Consider the following 20,829-nt stretch of genomic DNA (forward strand, 5'->3'; position numbering starts at 1 on the left):
GATGCTCTCTATTGTACATGAGTAGAAGTTCTTAAGGATCTTCTGGCTGACTTGGAACTTCCTTAGGCGCCTGAGGAAGTAGAGGCGTTGTCGTGCCTTCTTCACAACACTGTTAATGTGTGTGGTCCATGTCAAGTCCTCGGATATGTAGGCTCCGAGGTACTTAAAGCTGTTGACTCTCTCAACCGGTGCCCCGTCGATGCTGAGGGGGCTGTAGTCCTTGACCCCCGACCTCCTGAAGTCCACAATCATCTCCTTTGTTTTGCTGACGTTCAGGGAGAGGCTGTTTTCCTGGCACCATCCCGCCAGGACCTTGACCTCTTCCAGGTAGGCCCTCTCGTCGTTGGCAGAGATCAGGCCCACCACCACTGTGTCGTCAGCAAATTTGACGATTGTATTGCTACTCCGCTGAGCCACACAGTCGTGTGTGTACAGGGAGTAGAGGAGGGGACTCAGAACACAGCCCTGGGGGGCCCCTATGTTGAGGGTGATGGATGAGGAGGTGCAGTTGCCTGCTCTCACCACCTGGGGTCTGCCAGTCAGGAAGTCCAAGACCCACTGGCAGAGGTCATAGCCCAAGCCCAGGTCCCTGAGCTTGGCTATGAGTATGGAGGGGACTATGGTATTGAATGCCGAGCTGTAGTCGATGAATAGCATTCTCACATAGTTCCCCTGCCTCTTGTCCAGGTGTGATGCTGCTGTGTGCAGCACATGGGATATGGCGTCCTCCGTGGACCTGTTGGGGCGGTATGCAAATTGCAGGGGGTCCATTTTGATGGGGAGGGAGGAGCAGATGTAGCCCTTTACTAGCTTCTCGAAGCACTTCATGGCTATGGAGGTGAGAGCTACAGGGCGGTAGTCGTTGAGGCAAGCAGGCTTGGATTTTTTGGGTACAGGGATAATAGTGGACTTCTTCAGGCAGGTGGGGATGACAGCCTGTTCTAAGGACAGGTTAAATATGTCAGTGAATACTGGGGCCAGTTGGTCGGCACAGACTTTTAGGACGCGGCCGGGGATGCCGTCTGGACCTGCTGCCTTCCTGATATTCACTTTTTTAAAGGTCCGCCTCACCTCATGCTCTGTTACCCTGAACACTGCGCCTCCATCAGCAGCCGACCCCCCCCCCCCCCCATTGCCGAGGCTTGTGAGCTGGTGTTGTTATTACCAGCATCAAACCTCGCATAGAAGGTATTGAGGTCATTTGCTAAGGAGATGTCACTGTTCAGTTTGAGGGAGGCGCCTTTGTAGTCTGTCATCCGCTTGCCACATAGCTCTAGAGTCAGCTTGTTCAAACTGGAGTTCAATTTTATCCCTGTAGCGTCGTTTGGCCTCTGACACAGTCCTCCTTACGTTGTATCGCGCCACCTTGTGGTCATTCATGTTGCCTGCCTCTAGGCCGTCGTTGTATGCTTTGGTGCGCTCTCTCAGAGCTTCACGGACGGATTTGTCTACCCAGGGTTTTTGATTTGGGTAAACTTTCATTTTGGTAGTGGGGATTGTTTCTTTCACCCTAGTACAAACATAGTCCAGCACTGTCTCCGTGTAGGCATTAATGTTATCTGTGTCGCGGAACACATTCCAGTCTGTGTTGTGAAACACTGACCGGATCGTATCCTCTGACGTCACATCCCATTTCTGCACCTCTCGCGAGACTACGGGAGTACTTTTAATTCTCTGTCTGTACTTCGGTGTAAGAAAAATTGATGCGTGATCTGACTTACCGAAGCCACTATCAGAATGAGCCTTGTAGCCACCTTTAAATTGCGTGTAACAGTGATCTAGGATGTTACCGCCTCTGGTGTTGCAAGTCACATGCTGATAGAAGTCGGGCAATACCTTTCTCAGATTGGCGCTATTGAAATCTCCCAGAACTAAAATGGCGGCGTTAACATTCGCCTCTTGGATTCTATTTACCTCGTCGTGTAGTCTGGAGAGCGCAACCTTGTTGCTGGCTTCAGCTTGCGGTGGAATATACACTCCGACCAGGACGATCGCCGTTAACTCCCTCGGGAGGAAGAAAGGACGACACTTGATGGTTATATATTCCAGTTCTGGGGAGCAGTGGTTGGATAGTTCCTTCACGTTAGTTGGGTCACTCCAATTTTTGTTCAACATGAAGGCAATACCTCTTCCACGTTGTTTACCGGATTCTGCTGTTCTATCCTTGCGGTGAATGAAGAAATGATCGGCCGGTAGGATGGCGTGGTCTGGGACTTCTGGCGCCAGCCACGTCTCGATGAAGCAGAGAACGTTACAGTCCCTAACGTCTCTCTGGAATTGAATCCTTGCTCGGATGTCGTCTAGTTTATTGTCTATTGATTGTACATTGGCTAGCAATATACTGGGTAGTGGTGTCCTGTGCCGCCTGGTTCTCAGCCTGTTACGGACTCCAGCTCTCTTTCCTCGCCGTCTGGGTCCTTTGTCCCTGGGGGCGAGATCCGGTCCTGATGTCCTCAAGATCTCAACGGGCCATTGTTGCGGTTCAGAGAGCTGATCCAGAGAGTAATCCAGTCGGTAAGTTTCCCGTAATCCAATGTCTATTAGTGACTGACGGTCATACACATTAAATGCACCTACTGTTGGTACAGACAAAACTCTTAAAACTATAAATATTAACAAAAGTATGCACAGTCTCGACGGAGCGCACAGACAGGCAGCCGGACGTAGCGGCGCCATCTTTTTCCTTTGTAACACTAGCAATAGGAAAAAAATGCTCCACAGGCAGTGTGGAGGTGAGAAACCTTAGAAGGGCCATTCAAGGGGGGATCTCCCTTCTTAGATGTCGGTGATAGTAGTGTTGCAGACGGACAGTTGGTAAGCATGCACTCATGTGTGTAGTGAAACACAGATGAGTGCATGCAATAGCAAATCAAATTATTTATAAGGCCCGACAACACACGTTAATGTCCCCATGGGCCGTACATGTCTTCTTTAAACAAGTCAAGAAGAAAACATAATAATAAGTCAAGAACAGAACACCATAAGGTCCAACAAATTTAAAATAAATGCAAATAAATTAAATAATGCAAGCACTCCCAGACATACCCCACGCGAAGGTAAGGAAAAACTCACTAAAACCTAATGGGGAAAAATGCTCCACAGGCAGACCTTAGAAGGGCCATTCAAGGGGGGGGGATCTCCCTTCTTAGATGTCGGTGATAGTAGTGTTGCAGACTACACACTTGAGGGCATGCTTACCAACTGTTAGTGAACACAGATGAGTGCATGCAATAGCAACTGAACATTTGAAAGATTGAAGATAGAGCTGATAGCGAATCTATTTGAGGCACAGGGGCGGCGCAAAGAGGGTCGCATCCTCCCCGTCTTAATCACGGGACATTCAACACTCCGGTCATTGCTCAGAGACAGTCGGAGACAGGGAGATAGGGGCGGCGCAGAGAGGGTCGCGACCTCCCCGACATCATCGCGGGACGTCCAGCACTCCAGTCACCACTACGAGACCGCCGGAGACAGGAGGGCACGCAGAGAGGGTCGCATCTTCCCGGCCTTCATCAGGGGACGTCCGACACTCCGGTCAGCACTCCAGGACAGCAACTCACAGGGGGACAGGGAGACGGGACAGGCGTTAGACAGCTTGTGTGATTCTAGTGGGCGGACATAGCAATAGATACCACAGTGAATAGAGTAGATATATGAAGTAAGCATATTATGTGAATAGAATAGAAGTACTTACCCAGAAATGAAAGCCGTGCTGTAAGCTCGGTGGTGATGTCATGATATATTTCCATCATCTGTCTGTCTGTCTGTCTGTCTGTCTGTCTGTCTGTCTGTCTGTCTGTCTGTCTGTCTGTCTGTCTGTCTGTCTGTCTGTCTGTCTGTCTGTCTGTCTGTCTGTCTGTCTGTCTGTCTGTCTGTCTGTCTGTCTGTCTGCCTCTCTTTCTGCCTCTCTCTATCTCCCTCTCTCTCTGTCTGTCTCTCTCTCTGTCTCTGCCTCTCTCTCTGTCTGTCTCTCTCTCTGTCTCTGTCACTGTCTTACTCTCTCTTTCTTTATGTCTCTCTGCCTCTCTCTCTGTCTGTCTCTTTCTCTCCGTCTCTCTCTCTTTCTGTCTCTGTCACTGTCTTTCTCTCTCTTTCTTTCTGTCTCTCTGCCTCTCTCTCTGTCTGTCTCTTTCTCTCCGTCTCTCTCTCTTTCTGTCTCTGTCACTGTCTTTCTCTCTCTGTCTCTCTTTCTTTCTGTCTCTATATTAGGGAAGAAGGCATTTCTAATTCCCTTCATGTTAAAAGGAACACACCAACATTATGGGAAATGCCCTTACCGTCTTCTCCAAAGTCAGACAAGAAGATGGATACCAGTTTCCCTTGCGTGCGTTCAATATAAAGCTATCTGTCTTATCGTGGCTTAGCACACATGAATGGAAGCGGATACGGACCAGCTACCCTAGCTGTTGGCCAAAAAGCTAAGCTAGTGGTCCGTATCCACTTCCATTTGTGCTGAGCTAGGCTAGCATGCAGACGGATAGCTTTATACTGAACACACAGAGAGGATAATAATTAGGATCTATCTTCTTTGTCTGACTCTGGAGAAGACGGTAAGTGCACATCCCATAATGTTGCCGTGTTAAGAAGTGACCCAGAGACCTGTTCCTGTTGCATTGACCTATTCAGAGAGCACAAATGTAACAGTACTGCATGGTCTGCATCCCCTTAACAATTGTGTGTATTGCGCTGTACTGCATTCTGCAATCTGTTAATAAAGTTTTCAATCAATCAATCCGGGCCTGTGATGTCACTGTACCCATTCTGCAATCTGTTAATAAAGTTTTCAATCAATCAATCAATCAATCAATCAATCAATCAATCAATAAATCAATCAATCCAGGCCTGTGACGTCACTGTACCCATTCTGCAATCTGTTAATAAAGTTTTCAATCAATCAATCAATCAATCAATCAAACAATCAAACAATCAATCAATCAATCAATCGGTCACTGTACCCATTCTACAATCTGTTAATAAAGTTTTCAATCAATCAATCAGGGCCTGTGGCGGTCACGTGTACCCATTCTGCAATCTGTTAATAAAGTTTTCAATCAATGGAACCAATGGAAGCGAGCGTCCTCAGCCCGCCGGATCCTCAGCCCGCCGGATCCTCAGCCCGCCGGAGACGTGGTTCTGCAATATCAATGTGTGTAGCCTGAGAAATAAGATACAATAACTTCCTTACAATAACCATATAATATATAAATAGCCAACTAATAGGAAATATGAGTCATTCCAGATATTGATACATACATTGATGAATACAAAAACGGGGCGTATGGCAAAACTTTTATTTTATAAACGGAAAGGTAAAAATAAACACAACACATGATGTATTCTTAATCTTACTAATAGGCTACATAAAAGCCTAAGAACAGTTTAATAAGCCAATCATATGGCGAATCGACATGGGTTTAATGCGTACACCCCCCTCCCCCCAAGTATCCACCCCCCTCCCCCCCTGTAGAGGACGAGACGTGCGGTGACCGGAAGCCCGCTCTTCATCAGCGCGTCGTAGCCGCCCCCCTCCACCACCAGGAGTCTGATTTTATAAATCACGTGACCCAAATCAGCCAATGCCCGCAGTGCAACACTCCAATTCAGCCATTGGGTGGGACGGTCACGTGACCCAAATCAGCCAATGGAAGTGAGAGTCCTCAGCCCGCCGGATCCTCAGCCCGCCGGATCCTCAGCCCGCCGGGTTCTGACTTGCTGCAGCTGCATACTATTGGGAAATATTGCACCATATCCACCGGCATTACACCCGAACAATGTGGTGGCCGAATTACTTGATTGATTGCAAATTGTATTAACAGATTGCAGAATGGGTACAGTACAGTACGGCTCAATACACACGATTGTTAAGGGGATGGAGACCAGAGAAAGACTTTCGTCTTGTTTACATCAGGGTCCCCCATTTTCAATTCATCATATGACAAACATGACATACAGATAGACAGTACTGCTACATCTATACATTTATGACACCAGATTTACAAATACAGTCCTGTTTGTGATACAAAAAGAGTTTAAAAAAGAGAGTAGGGGAGAGTGGGGCTAAGCAGTGCCAAGGGGCAAGCAGTGCCACCCCTGGTATCTAGAAAACCATAGAAGAAGTTGGTCATGTGACAACATATTTTTGAAGAGGCATCCATTTCACTCAACCTGCAAAGAAGGGACACATTTAAGCACATTAAGCACATTTAAGTTAAAAAAACATGGTTTTGCCCTCCAAAGTAAAAATTGTATGATCAAGTTTTTTTTTTATTGCTGTGTTTGAACAATTATAGACAACTTTGAAAACAGTTCACACATGTTTTAGTGCTTTAGTAAGCGACACCATGAGTCTATACATTTAGCATGATGCTAGCTCAAAACAGCTGGGGGATGCATTTTTTTCAAAATGGTAGGCTTGGGGTGAATTGTGCCAAAGGGCCTGGGCTAAGTTGTGCCAGATATTCTCTTTGTTAAGTTGCCCCAACTTATAATTATTAACTATATATATATATTACTTTATTGTATTTTATTGTTATTTTACATTGCATTCTTACATTTGATCACTAAAACGATGTGATATTCTTAATTTTAGACCAAAATCCATCATGCCACACAGATACAAACGGAAGACAGACAGGGTTTCAACTCCTCTTGAGAAGTTGGAAAGAGCAGTGAAAGAGGTGCAACAGGGGAAGACTATATGTCAGGTTGGAAAGGAGATGAAGATCTGCAGGATGCTTTTACCGCTTTTGAGATTAAAATAATAATAATAATAATAATAATAATAATAATAATAATAATAATAATAATAATAATAATAATAATAATAATAATAATAATAATAATAATAATAATAATAATAATAATAATAATAATAATAATAATAATAATAATAATAATAATAATAATAATAATAATAATAATAATAATAATAATAATAATAATAATAATAATAATAATAATAATAATAATAATAATAATAATAATAATAATAATAATAATAATAATAATAATAATAATAATAATAATAATAATAATAATAATAATAATAATAATAATAATAATAATAATAATAATAATAATAATAATAATCTGTTTTACTTTAAATTATCAATTTACCCCAATGTATTCTCTCTAATGGCACAACTTACCCCGCACCGGGGGCAAGGTGTGCCACAAAACCACTTTTTTTTCTAAAGCTATATTTCTGAAACAGTTTATTTAAGATCCAAAGTGATTGTCCCCAGGGATGCACAACATCCTAAACTATATGTACATATTTTAGTTGGGGGCATTACTGTATCGCCTTGCTTTAAAGGCACTTTAAGTAAAAATTGGCACTTCTCACCCCACTCTCCCCTATATACATTTGACGATGAAACTGTACATTGGATGAGGTGGGGTGGGGGGGGGGGGGGGGGGTTGGGTAGGTGGGGGGGGGGGGGGGGGGGGGGGCTGTACATAGGAGGTGGGTGGGGGGGGGGGGTAACTGTACATTGGATTATCGACGAAACCTTACTTGGTCCTAAGAAGAGGGTCTCGTGTATTATTGGGTTAGGACATTTACTGTACATTGGAGGGGGTTGGGTTAGGACATTTACAGGGGCCAGTTTAGAATTGCAGTCTACCGTAGGTGCTCTTTGAGAGTGGTTTTGAATGTGGGTAGTGATTCACATTCCTTTACAGCTGTGGGTATGGCGTTCCACATTGATGTGGCATAATTGCGAAATGTGTTTAGTCCCTTGTTTGAGCCGAATCTGGGTTTAACATGATTTGTGGAGCTCCCTCTGGTGTTGTGGTCGTGGTATTCACTGACCTTTGGGAAGTATTTTGACATGTACATGGGTACCTTAGTCGTATAGTGTATCTTGTGGACCAGGCCCATTGCAAGTTGCTGTACTGTCGTCTACTCTAAGCCATCCTAGGTTGTCAAAGTGGGCAGGGGTGAGGTGGGTTCTAGGAGTAAGGTCAAGCAGTAGTCTGACCAGTTTGTTTTGTGATGTTTGTAATTTTGCCCTTGAGGTGCTTAGGTACCATGAGGTGCAAGTATAGTCGTAGTACCCTTGAATGAGTGCTCCTGCCAGAGTCTTCAGGGTATTCTTGTTTACCAGAGAGGAGATCCGGTACAAGAATCTAGTTCGTTGGTTGACTTTTTTTATTACATTGGATGCCATTTTGTCACAGGAAAGATTAGCCTCTAGGATAGAACCTAGGTATGTAATTTCATCTTTCCTTGTGACAATATTGTCACCCACTGTAACTGAGAAGCCGTCGGCCTTGCTGAGTTTGTTATTTGAACCGAAGAGAATGGATTCTGTTTTACCCAGGTGTAATGATAGTTTGTTGTCAGAGAGCCAGGTGCAGATTTTGCCTAGTTCCGAGCTGAGGGTTTTTTCAACCTGTAACTTGTTCTTGTCAGAGACCAGCAGGGCTGAGTCGTCCGCGAACAGGAACAAGTTGCAGTCACAAGCTGACGACATGTCATTTGCATAAATTAGGAACAGTAGCGGTCCTAGTATGCTTCCTTGTGGAACACCACAGCTCACTGGGAGGGGGGGATAGGGTACCGTTTACCTCCACCATCTGTTCTCTCCCCTCCAGGTAGGATTGCATCCAGCTCCCTGAAAGACTATTAAAACCAATTGCCTTTAGCTTGTCAATCAGAATGGAGGGATTGACAGTGTCGAAGGCCTTTTGTAGGTCCAGCATGACCATGCCGCAGTATTTGCCCGCGTCCACCACTTGTTTTATGTGGTCGTTCAAATAGAGAAGGCATGTGTCAGTGGAGTGGGATGTTCTGAAGCCAGATTGGAATTCGAAGATTAGATTTTTTTCCGCTATGTACTTTTCGACCTGTTCGTATACTATTTTTTCCATGTCTTTCGAGATGGACTCTGTTACTCTGTTGTGTATTACAAGCCTTATCTCTATTACTTATCTCTAGTTCAGAATAATGGTGTCTAAGGCTTTTTAAGCTGCCTGCACGTGATCTGAAACCTGTCTGCTCTGCACAAGGCAGGTCATCTCGTCGATACGCCATGGTGGAGGTGTGCCAGCTAGCAGGGAGAGGCTACCATGTGACACGATGACCTCTGACCTCCTTTCACCACCCAGCACATCACCTGTTTGACCTGCTGCCCTCTGCCAGGCGCTTACAGGTCCATCACTATGAATTGAAAATGGGGGACCCTGATGTAAACAAGACTAAAGTATTTCTTTGGTCTGTCCTCACCCTTCAGGGGATCAACCCTTGAACCCTAGGCCGCGCCCCTTTTTTGTATCTTTTGAACCGTTTGTCATAGAGACTTGCGGGTTGTGTCATTGTACTCAGTAGGGATGTCCTCTTTCATTGGTCTATGTTGACCATGCCCCCATGGTTCGGCTCCTCCCCCTTCAGGGGATTAACCCTTGATCCTTAGGCCGGGAGGGAGGGAGGGAGGGAGGGAGGGAGGGAGGGAGGGAGGGAGGGAGGGAGGGAGGGAGGGAGGGAGAGATAACAAACAACTGCCTCTTTGCACTGCTGCTGCAAGTGCTACCGGAGTCTCATGGGCAGGGCACGAAATTACGAAATTACTACGAAAAAAACTTTTTGACTCACCGGCCAGTGGCGGGTAGATGGGAAAAATCTACCCGCCAAGCATATTTCTTACCAGCCAAATTTATTTTTTATAAAATATATATATTATATAATCATACTTGTAGTTGTATTATCTGCGAGACATCGCCACCACGCAACAAGTCAAAATGCTCGCTATCTGCAAACAGCTCCACTGTCTGTGTGTATACTCGAGTAGCCTCCAGCTCCATCAAGGATTCTCCGGCGCTGCAGCTGGACCCTATACTCTGCCTTGGTCAAATCACATTCAACATTGCCCTCATGCGATGGAAGCCAGGGGCTCGAATACGCATCGAATCAATGTTATAAGACATTGATATCAGCAGCTATCTGTAGCTACTGCTAGCCGGCTAGATAATGTTAAGACAACGCCTCAGTGAACTATTTCGTTTACTGGGACATATAGAGCTAACGTGAGCTAACGTTGGCTACCGAGTTAACGGAGGTATTATGCACTCGACTATTGCTGGAGCATTTGTTGATATCAGCAGCTATCAGTAGCTAGCCAGCTAGATAACGTTAAGACAATGCCTTGTGTATTAAACTAAAAGTGAATAGTTGACTGGGTCATTGTTTAAACAGTAACGTTAGCTCACGGAGGTCCGCAATAGAGCAGACTGCCTCTGTGTTGATACGAGCAGAAGCACAGACTGGGGCGGATATGACTCGTTGCCACAAGTTTTTTCAAAATAAGAGTATCATATGAACCGAACGTTGCTAACTGCCGGAGCCATCGATATTATGACTGGAGCTGCGCTTGGGGCGTAAATGAGACCCGCACAGGATTTTCAAAATAAGAGTATCGATATGAACTACACGCCAGGTGGCGGGCAGACCTCTCAGTGTCACTCGCCAAACGTAAAATCTGCCCGCCATTGGCGGGTGGCGGGCTCTAATTTCGTGCCCTGCTCATGGGCAGTACAGAGAGACTCAGAAGGAGCTTCTATCCCCAGGCCATCAGGATGCTCAATGACTCTATGCAACATTAACCTGTATACATACATTGCACACACATCCACATGCACACACTCACTATACAAGCACTCACTTTAGACACTTTGAACACTTTATCACTACACCATATTTGATCTATTTAATAAAGAGATTTGCACTACATCCATACCTCATCTTTGCATTTAGCATTTTTAAAAGTTTGCATTTGTGTACCTCATTGGTACTTAGGTTGTTCTTTAGTTGTATTGTATATCTGTATAGTGTTGGGTCTTTATTCCTCTTTTACTTACTTTTTATTTTACTGCTTGAAGCACATTCTCAGGGGCTCATAAAGAACCAAGCATACACTGTAATGTACATGTACTTTATACATGACAAATAAAAGCAAACTTGAACTACTTGTAGGCACTGTGAATCTAAATGGCGCTATTTCAGCACCATGGACAGTACCAGACCACACTGACCAACCATTTTGGAAACCGAGAAAGCATGCAGACCAACCAAAATGGACCCCAGACAAGAATCTGGGGCAAACTAATGGGATAGATCAGCGGTTCCCAAACTTTTTTCGCCGTGCACCCCCTGTCACCTCCCGACCTAGCTTGCGCACCCCCAGTGTCGGCGTCAGAACGAATTTAACGGAGGGCATATTGTAATTTCGGGGGGGGGGGGCATAAAATAGGCTTCAGAAAACGCATTTCCCGCAAACCAACACGCATTTCAAAATATGAGTGCACTGCAGGCATAAGAGATAAGTCTCTTATAAGTCTCTCTCTCTCTCTCTTTCTCTCTCGCACGTCACGTCACAAACACACTGGCATCTTGCGCACACACAAATATGAAATAAGCCAGAGGCTGGGCTTTACATTCATTAATAAGTGAAAGATCACGTATTTCATTTTCGTATTATTAATACTGACAAGGGCCAAGGGGCAAGGCAGCTTAAATGAAACAGTATGAAATAATAAGCCAGAGGCTGGGCTTTACATTCAATTATTATTAATAATAACAGTGTATATGACTTGCCGATTAAAAGAGTTGTAGGCGGCGGGTCGTGGCACTGAATCTCTTCAGAACAGTGTCCTTCCATTCCGTGGTACATTTTTGCGTGAGGTCCTTCTCAAACGCCAGCTGAACCAATTGGGCCTTTCGTCTTTGGAGCATTGCCCGCCTGTGATCCGAAAAAACGTTCCGTAGCGTTGAGAACGAGTTCTCGCACATGGCGGTGGAGGCGCCGAAAGTTAATGTCTCTGTTTTGGAACCACGTTGCTACAAATGACCGTTTCCTACCGCTAAAAATGCTGGCAGGGTATGGTTGTAAAACCATTTGTTTGGGATGCTCAGTCCCGAGATCATTTACCGTTACCGCCGACGGTTGTGGATCTGGATCATCATCATGATGGCCTACCAGGCTGCTAACCACCACGTCTCAAAGAAGTGATTATTATATTTTACCTGACTCTATCTTTCGCGCTCACTGACCTCACTCAAGTCAGTTTTGGCAGGAAGTTATTATGTGCACTGGCTTGCGCTCGCTACTGTCATCGGCCCGCTGTTAAGCCAGCATATTAGGAGACCTGAGGAGACTCCAGGCAGAGCGGAGCGCATCAGCACAGACGAAGCGCACCTCGCCCGAGACATTGTTTATTATTATTATTATTCAAACGTACGTTTTTTATTAAAACGTTTCTTGAATTTCATGATTTACACAGTGGAAATCCCCATTTGAAATAATGTATATTATATATATTTATTAGTAAAATAACGCCATTAGTCTTTTCATGTCACGCACCACCTAGGGTGCGCGCACCACAGTTTGGGAACCACTGGATAGATAAATTGAATAAGTGCAACCATGTGAACCCAGCTGCCACGAGGAACTCATGAACGAATGATCACGTGACACCAGTCCTATGGTCAAAACAAGTGTGTGAGAAGGGGGGGTATTATAGCTGCAGCTTTTGACCACGCCCAGCATGACGCGGTCTCTCAGTCTTCTTTTACGTCCTCAGACAGTATTTATATTCAGAGGGCTTTGCATTTGCTTGAAATTACTTCTTTTCATTTGTTTGGAACTCAACCCCAGAAGAAAATGTCTGGTCGTGGAAAGGGAGGAAAGGGGCTCGGAAAAGGAGGCGCCAAGCGTCACCGTAAAGTTCTCCGTGACAACATCCAGGGAATCACCAAACCCGCCATCCGTCGCCTGGCGCGCCGCGGAGGAGTGAAGCGCATCTCTGGTCTGATCTACGAGGAAACTCGTGGTGTGCTGAAGGTCTTCCTGGAGAACGTGATCCGTGATGCCGTCACCTACACCGAACACGCCAAGAGGAAGACCGTCACAGCCATGGATGTGGTGTATGCTCTGAAGAGACAGGGACGCACTCTGTACGGCTTCGGCGGCTAAACTTCTATTCAATCCAAACTATCCAAACTATCCCAAGACCCAAAGGCTCTTTTCAGAGCCACACACATCTTACTAGAATTGAGTCGATTCCATGTTGCGTCTCAGAATAAGATTCCTCCTTAGCTGCTAGATATGTACGCCTCCTAGTCGCTTTGGACAATGCACAATTATATACGTATCTATATAATAATAATATAATAATGCAGGACCTGTTGCAGAGGTTGAGTTGACTTGTACAGTACAGAACGTGAAAATTGCATACAGATCATTAAAAATGTCTTAAGCCTGAGAAGAGAAGTAGCTAGTTATGAGGGATGGCTATTTGATCTGAACATATAAATGCATTTAAGATACTAGCTCTTTTGACACTGGTCTGAGCAATACTGTAAACTGACGACAGAACTGGATCTCAAATTCAAGTTAAAGTTATGTTTGTCAAATACACTACAATACAGGGGCATTGCAGCTAATGACAAGTGTGTTTCGAGCTCAGACCCAACAATGCATACAAGAATGGTAACAATGGGTAAGATAACATAAAATCAGATTAAATAAAATAGTAAATGATTTACAGAAAGTGTCTTACATATAAGTGTATGTGCATAGTGTGTGTGTTCAATTAGTTTTTAAAAGGTGTGTCTGTTCAAGGATCTCATTAGAGGCCACGGGACTTTAGGAGCCTTCCTATGTGTTTATGTAAATTAATGAAGGTATTGATTCGACGGCAGAAAATAAAGTGAATATTTGGTTGAAATATTCACAATCAGGTCTATTTGCGACCTTGTAGTAATATACTGTATTATAGTCTCACCTATTGGTGTTCTATCTAGTCAGATTTTACATGAATCACCACAGACGTATGTGGTGGAATTAATGATAAAAGAAAGCAAATGTTTGACAGGAAGGTTGTAAACAGGATGGTTAAACAAGTATATAACTGCCTTCTGTGATGAGACTGTAGGTGATGTTTAATTAAATGCAATGAGGCAAGGATCACAAATAGAATATCAGAATTGTCACTGCTGTGCAGAATATGCAGTAATAGGAACTTAATAAATAGAAGATACAGCGTATTTTCAGGGGTGGAAATAATGTATTTGCTGTACACAGCATTCAGTTTATACACACCTGCAAGTCGTCTACCTCTGTACCACTCTGTGTATAACTTTTACATTGCAGCATCATCAAGTTAATGAAGTTAATGAATGAAAACTTTATTTAACAGATTGCAGAATGGGTACAATACAGTACGGCTCAATACATACAATTGTTAAGGGGATGCAGACCAGAGAAAGACGTTTGTCTTGTTTACATCAGGGTCCCCCATTTTCAATTCATAGTGACATTTATGACATTACACAACATACATGACATCATGACATTTATGACATAGGGACATACATGACATACAGGTATATAGTACTGTTACATTTGTGACATATATGATATGCAAATATGCAGGTACTGTTACCCATAGATCCTGACAGTATGATGGGGAGGAGACTGTACATTAGGAGGGGGTGGGTGGGTGGGAGAGAAATATACATACATTAGTCGTATAGTGTATCTTGTAGACCAGGCCCATTGCAAGTTGCTGTACTCTGTCGTCTACTCTAAGCCATCCTAGGTAGTCAAAGTGGGCAGGGGTGAGGTAGTCTGACCAGTTTGTTTTGTGATGTTTGTAATCTTGTTTTTAGCGCCTTTGAGGTGCTTTGGTACCATGAGGTGCAAGCATAGTCGTAGTACCCTTGAATGAGTGCTCCTGCCAGAGTCTTCAGGGTATTCTTGTTTACCAGAGAGGACAATAACATGTAGCAGACAGACTACCATACCAAAATACCCTTTTGCAACAACCAACTGAGTCCTATCAATTGGAAACATATTGAAATGTATGTCATAATGTGCATGCGTAATTACGCGCAATGACTGCAGCGTAATTACGCGCAATGACTGCATTAGCACCGTTGGGATGACTATGGTCAGAGCGTGACACGTTTTATTCCCCCTGTTGCGCCAGCTGTTATTATTATGACTCGTATGCTTTATTACTAACTAACTTTTGCCTATTATTACTATTGACATGTAATTGAAACAGATTTGTTTCATTGTTAAGCTTTCCGTCTGGGCTTTAATCGACAGCACGCAGCAGTTTGACAATATGGGCGAGTCTCTCCCAAAAAGAAAGTTACATTGTACCTTCCTTGTGTATTTTTTTTTAATCTTCATAAAAGTAATTGTAGATTTAATTCATCATGAGCTACATAAAGCCTTCCACAGAAGTGGTAATCTTCCACAGAAGACGAGAAGACGAGGTAACACATATCATGCCGACGCCAGCAATGGCTGTGTTTACCAGCAGTAAGAAAGTACAAGTTTATAACCAAAAGCATGACACCAGATGCCTTGTTTTACTGCCAGTCCCTCACCAGGCAGCTCGACTCACTGGGGAACGAGTACTGACTGGATTATAATGACATTTAAACCATTTAAAAGGCAAAATACTGAGACAAGTTGCTGCTCACTGCACCATGTGACGACGGAAAGGAGAGCGCTGGAACGTGTCCAAACTAACCACGGCTCTCCAGATGGTTTTATTCTAATGGGACATGCTTGTGCTAACTGACCCATTAGGTGTTAGATTTCAACTATGTTCCCACGTTTGTATTTTAGCCCGTTTTGGCGAGAAGAAAACACAAGTAGCAGAGCTTTTCAGCTGCAGCGTTGTAGACAGGGTGGGTTGAGTCTGCATGGCTCTCATGTAGTATTTAAGACCAGCCCCCTGTCCCAGCTCCACTACCAGTCAGCTCGGACTATTTCTTGCATTTCGTGTTCATCAGACGATAGAAGAGAACTATGGCAGAAGTCGCTCCAGCCGCTGCCCCTCCGGCTAAAGTCCCCAGGAAGAAAGCTGCCTCCAAGCCGAAGAAGGCATCAGGTCCCAGCGCCGCAGAACTCGTCCTCGAGGCGGTATCTGCCTCTAAAGAGAGGAGCGGCGTGTCCCTGGCTGCGGTAAAGAAGGCTCTGGCTGCCGGTGGCTACGACGTGGAGAAGAATAATTCACGTGTGAAGACCGCTGTGAAGAGCTTGGTGTTAAAGGGCACTCTTGTCCAGCTCAAGGGTACCGGTGCCTCCGGCTCCTTCAAAATCAACAAGGCTGAAGCCAAGAAAGCAGCTCCGAAAGCTAAGAAAGCGCCAGTGAAGAAACCTGCTGCGGCTAAGAAGGTTGTGGCTAAAAAGTCTCCAAAGGCAAAGAAGCCTGCAGTCAAAGCCAAGAGCCCCAAGAAGGTGGCAGCCAAGAGCCCCAAGAAAGTGAGTCCCAAGAAGGTGGCAGCCAAGAGCCCCAAGAAGGCCGTGAAGAAGCCGGTAGCCAAGAAAGCCCCCGCGAAGAAGGCTCCCAAGCCCAAAGCCGCGAAGCCCACGAGGACAGCAGCCAAGAGGAAGTGAAGGTCTTACGCGTTACTGTCTAAAACACACAAAAGGCTCTTTTTAGAGCCAACCACTACTATCCCTGAAATGGCACATTCCCTCGTATAAATCCATTGTTTAATGGTGGATAGAAGCAAATCTACTAATGCTTATGTTTTGTGACTTCTAGTCGGTTGAATTAATAGTTAATATCCTATACTCAATATGTTATCATTACTGTTTAATCTCTGATGCCTATACTGCCTTACACTGTAATCACTACCGACCTCATGTTCTACCCATGTAACTTGTGATAGCATGTACAATAATACTGCATGTATACATATATCCACTTCTGTCTGAAAACATCTGCATATAGACTATATATCCCTTAACTTACTATCACAGTGTCTTTATAACTGTAACACTGTACATACACATCTGATCAGCATTATTACTCATTTATATATACTCCAGTTTAATCCTATTGCACTTTACTGTTACACTTGTACTCTAGTTAGACACCAATTTATTTCCGTTGTACTATACTTGTGCTGTATAATGATTTTTTTTTATATATAATCTAAAATAGTGAAATTAAAACACTAATTTGGCTAGAACATGCTCAATGACAAATGTACATGTCAACAGGATATAAGGAGTCAAACAAGGCAATTATGGTAGAAGCAACTTTTCTCCACATAAATATTCTATATGGAATTCCAAAAAATATATACAAAAACTAAAGCTAGTTTCAATATCAATCTTGATCTAGAAAAGCAGCTTTTAACAGAAAGCATTGCTGCATTATTTTGAATAACTGATTTAGTCCAGAACTCTATTGCTGTCCTGTAGTTATGTTAGAATTTCATAGCTGTAGTTTGGACAATAATAATGGAGAAAGTAAAACACGTGATCATAGTATTAATTATGATATATACTGTACCTCATAATTGGGCTAACTTCTAAGTCAGTTAAATTATAGTGAAATGAACACTCATTTTGCAGGGGTACCACCTGGAACCCTCTCAAAGACCCCTGACTGTCTTTTTTAAAGATTAAAATGTATTGTCATCATACAGGGCAAGTACACACAGTACAACAAAAATAACTTGAGTGCAAATACAAAAGTAAAGTGCAATATACAATGTATAAGTGATTAAACTGGAGTACATGTATAAATGAGTACTAGTGCTAATCAGACATAATACAATTTTGGTTTCAATATCAATATTATATCTAGAAAAGCAGGTTGTAACAGGAAGCATCACTGCATTATTTTTTTAATGACTGTGATTTAGTCCAGAACTCCATTGCTGTCTTGTAGTTCTGTTAGAATTTAGAAAGTGAGTCATTATTATACATGAAGTACTTCATATTGGGAAAACTTCTAGTCAGTTAAATAATAGTTAAAAGTTAATAGTGCCTATACCTGATTGCCTATACTCTTGGATCTGTTATCCATACTGTTCAAACTCCTGCATTTCACTGTCTATAACTGCCTTACACACCTACCTCAAACTATATTCTATATTCATATAATCTTTTTTATATACTTGTGTGACTATATAATATATCCCTTACCTTATATCACTGGCCAGTATGACTTACTACCATAGTGTCTTTATACCTGTAACACCTGCATTATTATTAGTAGTAGTACTCATAGATACTCGTTTAATTTAAGAGAGTAAAGCAGAACAAACTCATGGCTGAAACTCTTCTGCCCTCTACTGGCTAAATGAGAACTTAACTTCTATTAGCTTTACACACGTGCGCCACGCCCGACGAATCGTATCGTAGAAGCCACGTAGTACTATTTGCATCAACCTCCTACAAATAAGGCAGGAAACCGTAAGCGACCGTCACCATTCGAGTCTGATCAGCCGTCGAATATGCCTGAACCAGCCAAGCCAGCGCCCAAGAAGGGCTCCAAGAAAGCCGTCACCAAGACCGCTGCCAAGGGAGGCAAGAAGCGCAGAAAGTCCAGGAAGGAGAGTTATGCCATCTACATTTACAAAGTCCTGAAGCAGGTTCATCCCGACACCGGCGTTTCCTCCAAGGCCATGGGGATCATGAACTCCTTCGTTAACGACATCTTCGAGCGCATCGCTGGAGAAGCCTCGCGCCTGGCTCTCTACAACAAGCGTCGCACCATCACCTCCAGGGAGATCCAGACCGCTGTGCGTCTGCTGCTGCCCGGTGAGCTGGCGAAGCACGCTGTGTCTGAGGGAACCAAGGCTGTGACCAAGTACACAAGCTCCAAGTAAACCACCCTGTTCACTGAAGATGAACCCAACGGCTCTTTTAAGAGCCACCCACTCTGTCCGGAGAGAGTTGTTCCTATTATTCTCATGATCGGCTGTTCATCAAAGTGGTTGAGTGCCGGGTATTGCCTTTCGTTTGAACAGTTATTATCATGGTAGGGGGTTCTGTCGGGAGATGAAGTTGTATAAATTATGATACTTATTGATTAATAAATGACTTACAACTAATCATAGTTTGGATGGCTAAGTTGCAAATTATATTTACTACAAAATCCTGTGATTTTAGGTTGTTGATAAGTAGCTAAATTGGATAGACTAGCTTAGTACATCACACGTATACAGTAAATTAATATATCACCTGCCGTATTAGAACCTTGATCAATAATACATTATTGGACTTTATAATACACATGGATAATGTTTATTTTAGCATTTTCAAAGTGGAAATGCTATTCCAAAAATAATACATTCCAGGCTCATTTAATTATAATGAAAAAGATGAACTACCCCATAGCCAAACACACGTCCTATGATTTTCAACAGTCAAGTGCAAATAGTATTCATTATTTGATCATATGAGCTCTGTATATTTCTGTATAATTTACAACCTTGCGTTGTATGTTAAATGTATTATTACAACAACAATAACCTTTTATAACGTTATTGTTGACATCAAACTCCAGCAATCAGAAGTCTAAAATCTGACTTCATAAATTAAGTAACCCTCAGCAATACTGATCATCTCCGGTCCCCTCTCCCTCCATGTTTAGCAGGATGGTCCGTGTACGTTTTGATAGTTCGTTTTTCGTTTCAAAAGGAAAAACGAAAAAAAAACGGAAATACGAGGTGTTTCCTATTTCCGTTTGAAACCAAACTCGAAAAAACGGGGGCAAACTGAAATACGGACCTGTTTTTCGTATTTTGGTATCAGAATCAAATGAAAAAAACGAGTCAATAATGGGCCGTGTACGTTTTGATAGTTCGTTTTTCGTTTTTGATGTGAAGAATGGAGAACGGAACCACGTGACAAGTACATTTTTCAATGTAAAAGCCATGCACAATCTAACGTGAACGAATATGAAGTAATTTATTGTCCGTGTGATTGAAAACTTTATTAACAGATTGCAGAATGGGTACAATATAGTACAGCTCAGGGGATGCAGACCACAATAAGCCGTGACATGGTCGACAAATCATATTGATTTGCAGTAGGCAGGCTTTTTATTTGATCAACAGAAAAATAATCGTAACTATACATTATAATCTAGGTATTCTGGCGCATTAGTAGCCTCCGGTATTTCATCAGTGCAATACATATGCCTAATTTCTATGCGCAATTTGTACACATCCATCGTTACTTCTGTGTATTCTAACGTGCAGTAAAATATTACATGGACTTTGTTAACTGTGTAAATACACGTACACTACAGTAAAGTGTGGAAAAACATACAATCTAAAACTACTTACAGAAACTGACCAGCAGGTGTCGCACTGTCAATTATTATTATTATTATGCCACATAATTATGGCATCACTCACCCAAATGTGCTTTCTTTTTCCTCAGAAATTTCATAATGTAGGCTATGGTCTAAAGACTGAGTTTCATACAGATCTATACCAGGGTAACGTTATGATACATACATTTTTTGTATTGTGCATTTCATTTAGACATTATAATTATATTTATTGTCCGTGTGATTGAAAACTTTATTAACAGATTGCAGAATGGGTACAATACAGTACAGCTCAGGGGATGCAGACCACAATAAGCCGTGACATGGTCGACAAATCATATTGATTTGCAGTAGGCAGGCTTTTTATTTGATCAACAGAAAAATAATCGTAATATAATCTAGGTATTTTGGCGCATTAGTAGCCTCCGGTATTTCATCAGTGCAATACATATGCCTAATTTCTATGCGCAATTTGTACACGTCCATCGTGGAGGATTGCTCAGACGTCTTGGTAACCATTTTCAATTCATAGTGATAGCCTAACGTTGCAGTGTATCAATAACAGTTGGTTACTATTATTACTACTACTACTACTACTACTACTACTACTACTACTACTACTACTACTACTACTACTACTACTACTACTACCACCACTACTACTACCACTAATATTACTACTACTACTACTACTGCTACCTTTACTACTACTACTACTACTACTACTACTAC

The 20,829-nt window shown here is 42.9% G+C and overlaps 3 protein-coding genes across 3 annotated transcripts in view; all 3 read left to right on the plus strand.

Moving 5' to 3' along the window:
* Window positions 1-16,415, plus strand: part of LOC311229834 (uncharacterized protein) — a gene marked incomplete at both ends in the record, with an annotated part of 64,297 nt that extends 47,882 nt beyond the window's left edge. The window contains 2 exons of the mRNA XM_084315908.1: window positions 11,912-11,993; window positions 15,816-16,415. Of these exons, the coding sequence (XP_084172034.1) occupies window positions 11,912-11,993; window positions 15,816-16,415 (682 nt within the window). The remainder of the gene's footprint in view (window positions 1-11,911; window positions 11,994-15,815) is intronic.
* Window positions 12,660-12,971, plus strand: LOC311231060 (histone H4; the record flags this gene model as incomplete). The annotated part of the gene is made up of 1 exon (XM_084317530.1): window positions 12,660-12,971. The coding sequence occupies one exon, from the start codon at window positions 12,660-12,662 to the stop codon at window positions 12,969-12,971; it is 312 nt and encodes a 103-aa protein (XP_084173656.1).
* A 1,856-nt stretch (window positions 16,416-18,271) lies between the features above and the next one.
* Window positions 18,272-18,646, plus strand: LOC311231030 (histone H2B-like; the record flags this gene model as incomplete). Its single annotated transcript, XM_084317499.1, has 1 exon — window positions 18,272-18,646. One exon carries the CDS (start codon window positions 18,272-18,274, stop codon window positions 18,644-18,646), a length of 375 nt encoding a protein of 124 aa, XP_084173625.1.
* Window positions 18,647-20,829: the final 2,183 nt, after the last annotated feature.

The sequence above is a fragment of the Notolepis coatsorum genome (assembly GCF_963971535.1).
Source record: "Notolepis coatsorum genome assembly, chromosome: 6".
Taxonomy (NCBI): Eukaryota; Metazoa; Chordata; class Actinopteri; order Aulopiformes; family Paralepididae; genus Notolepis; species Notolepis coatsorum.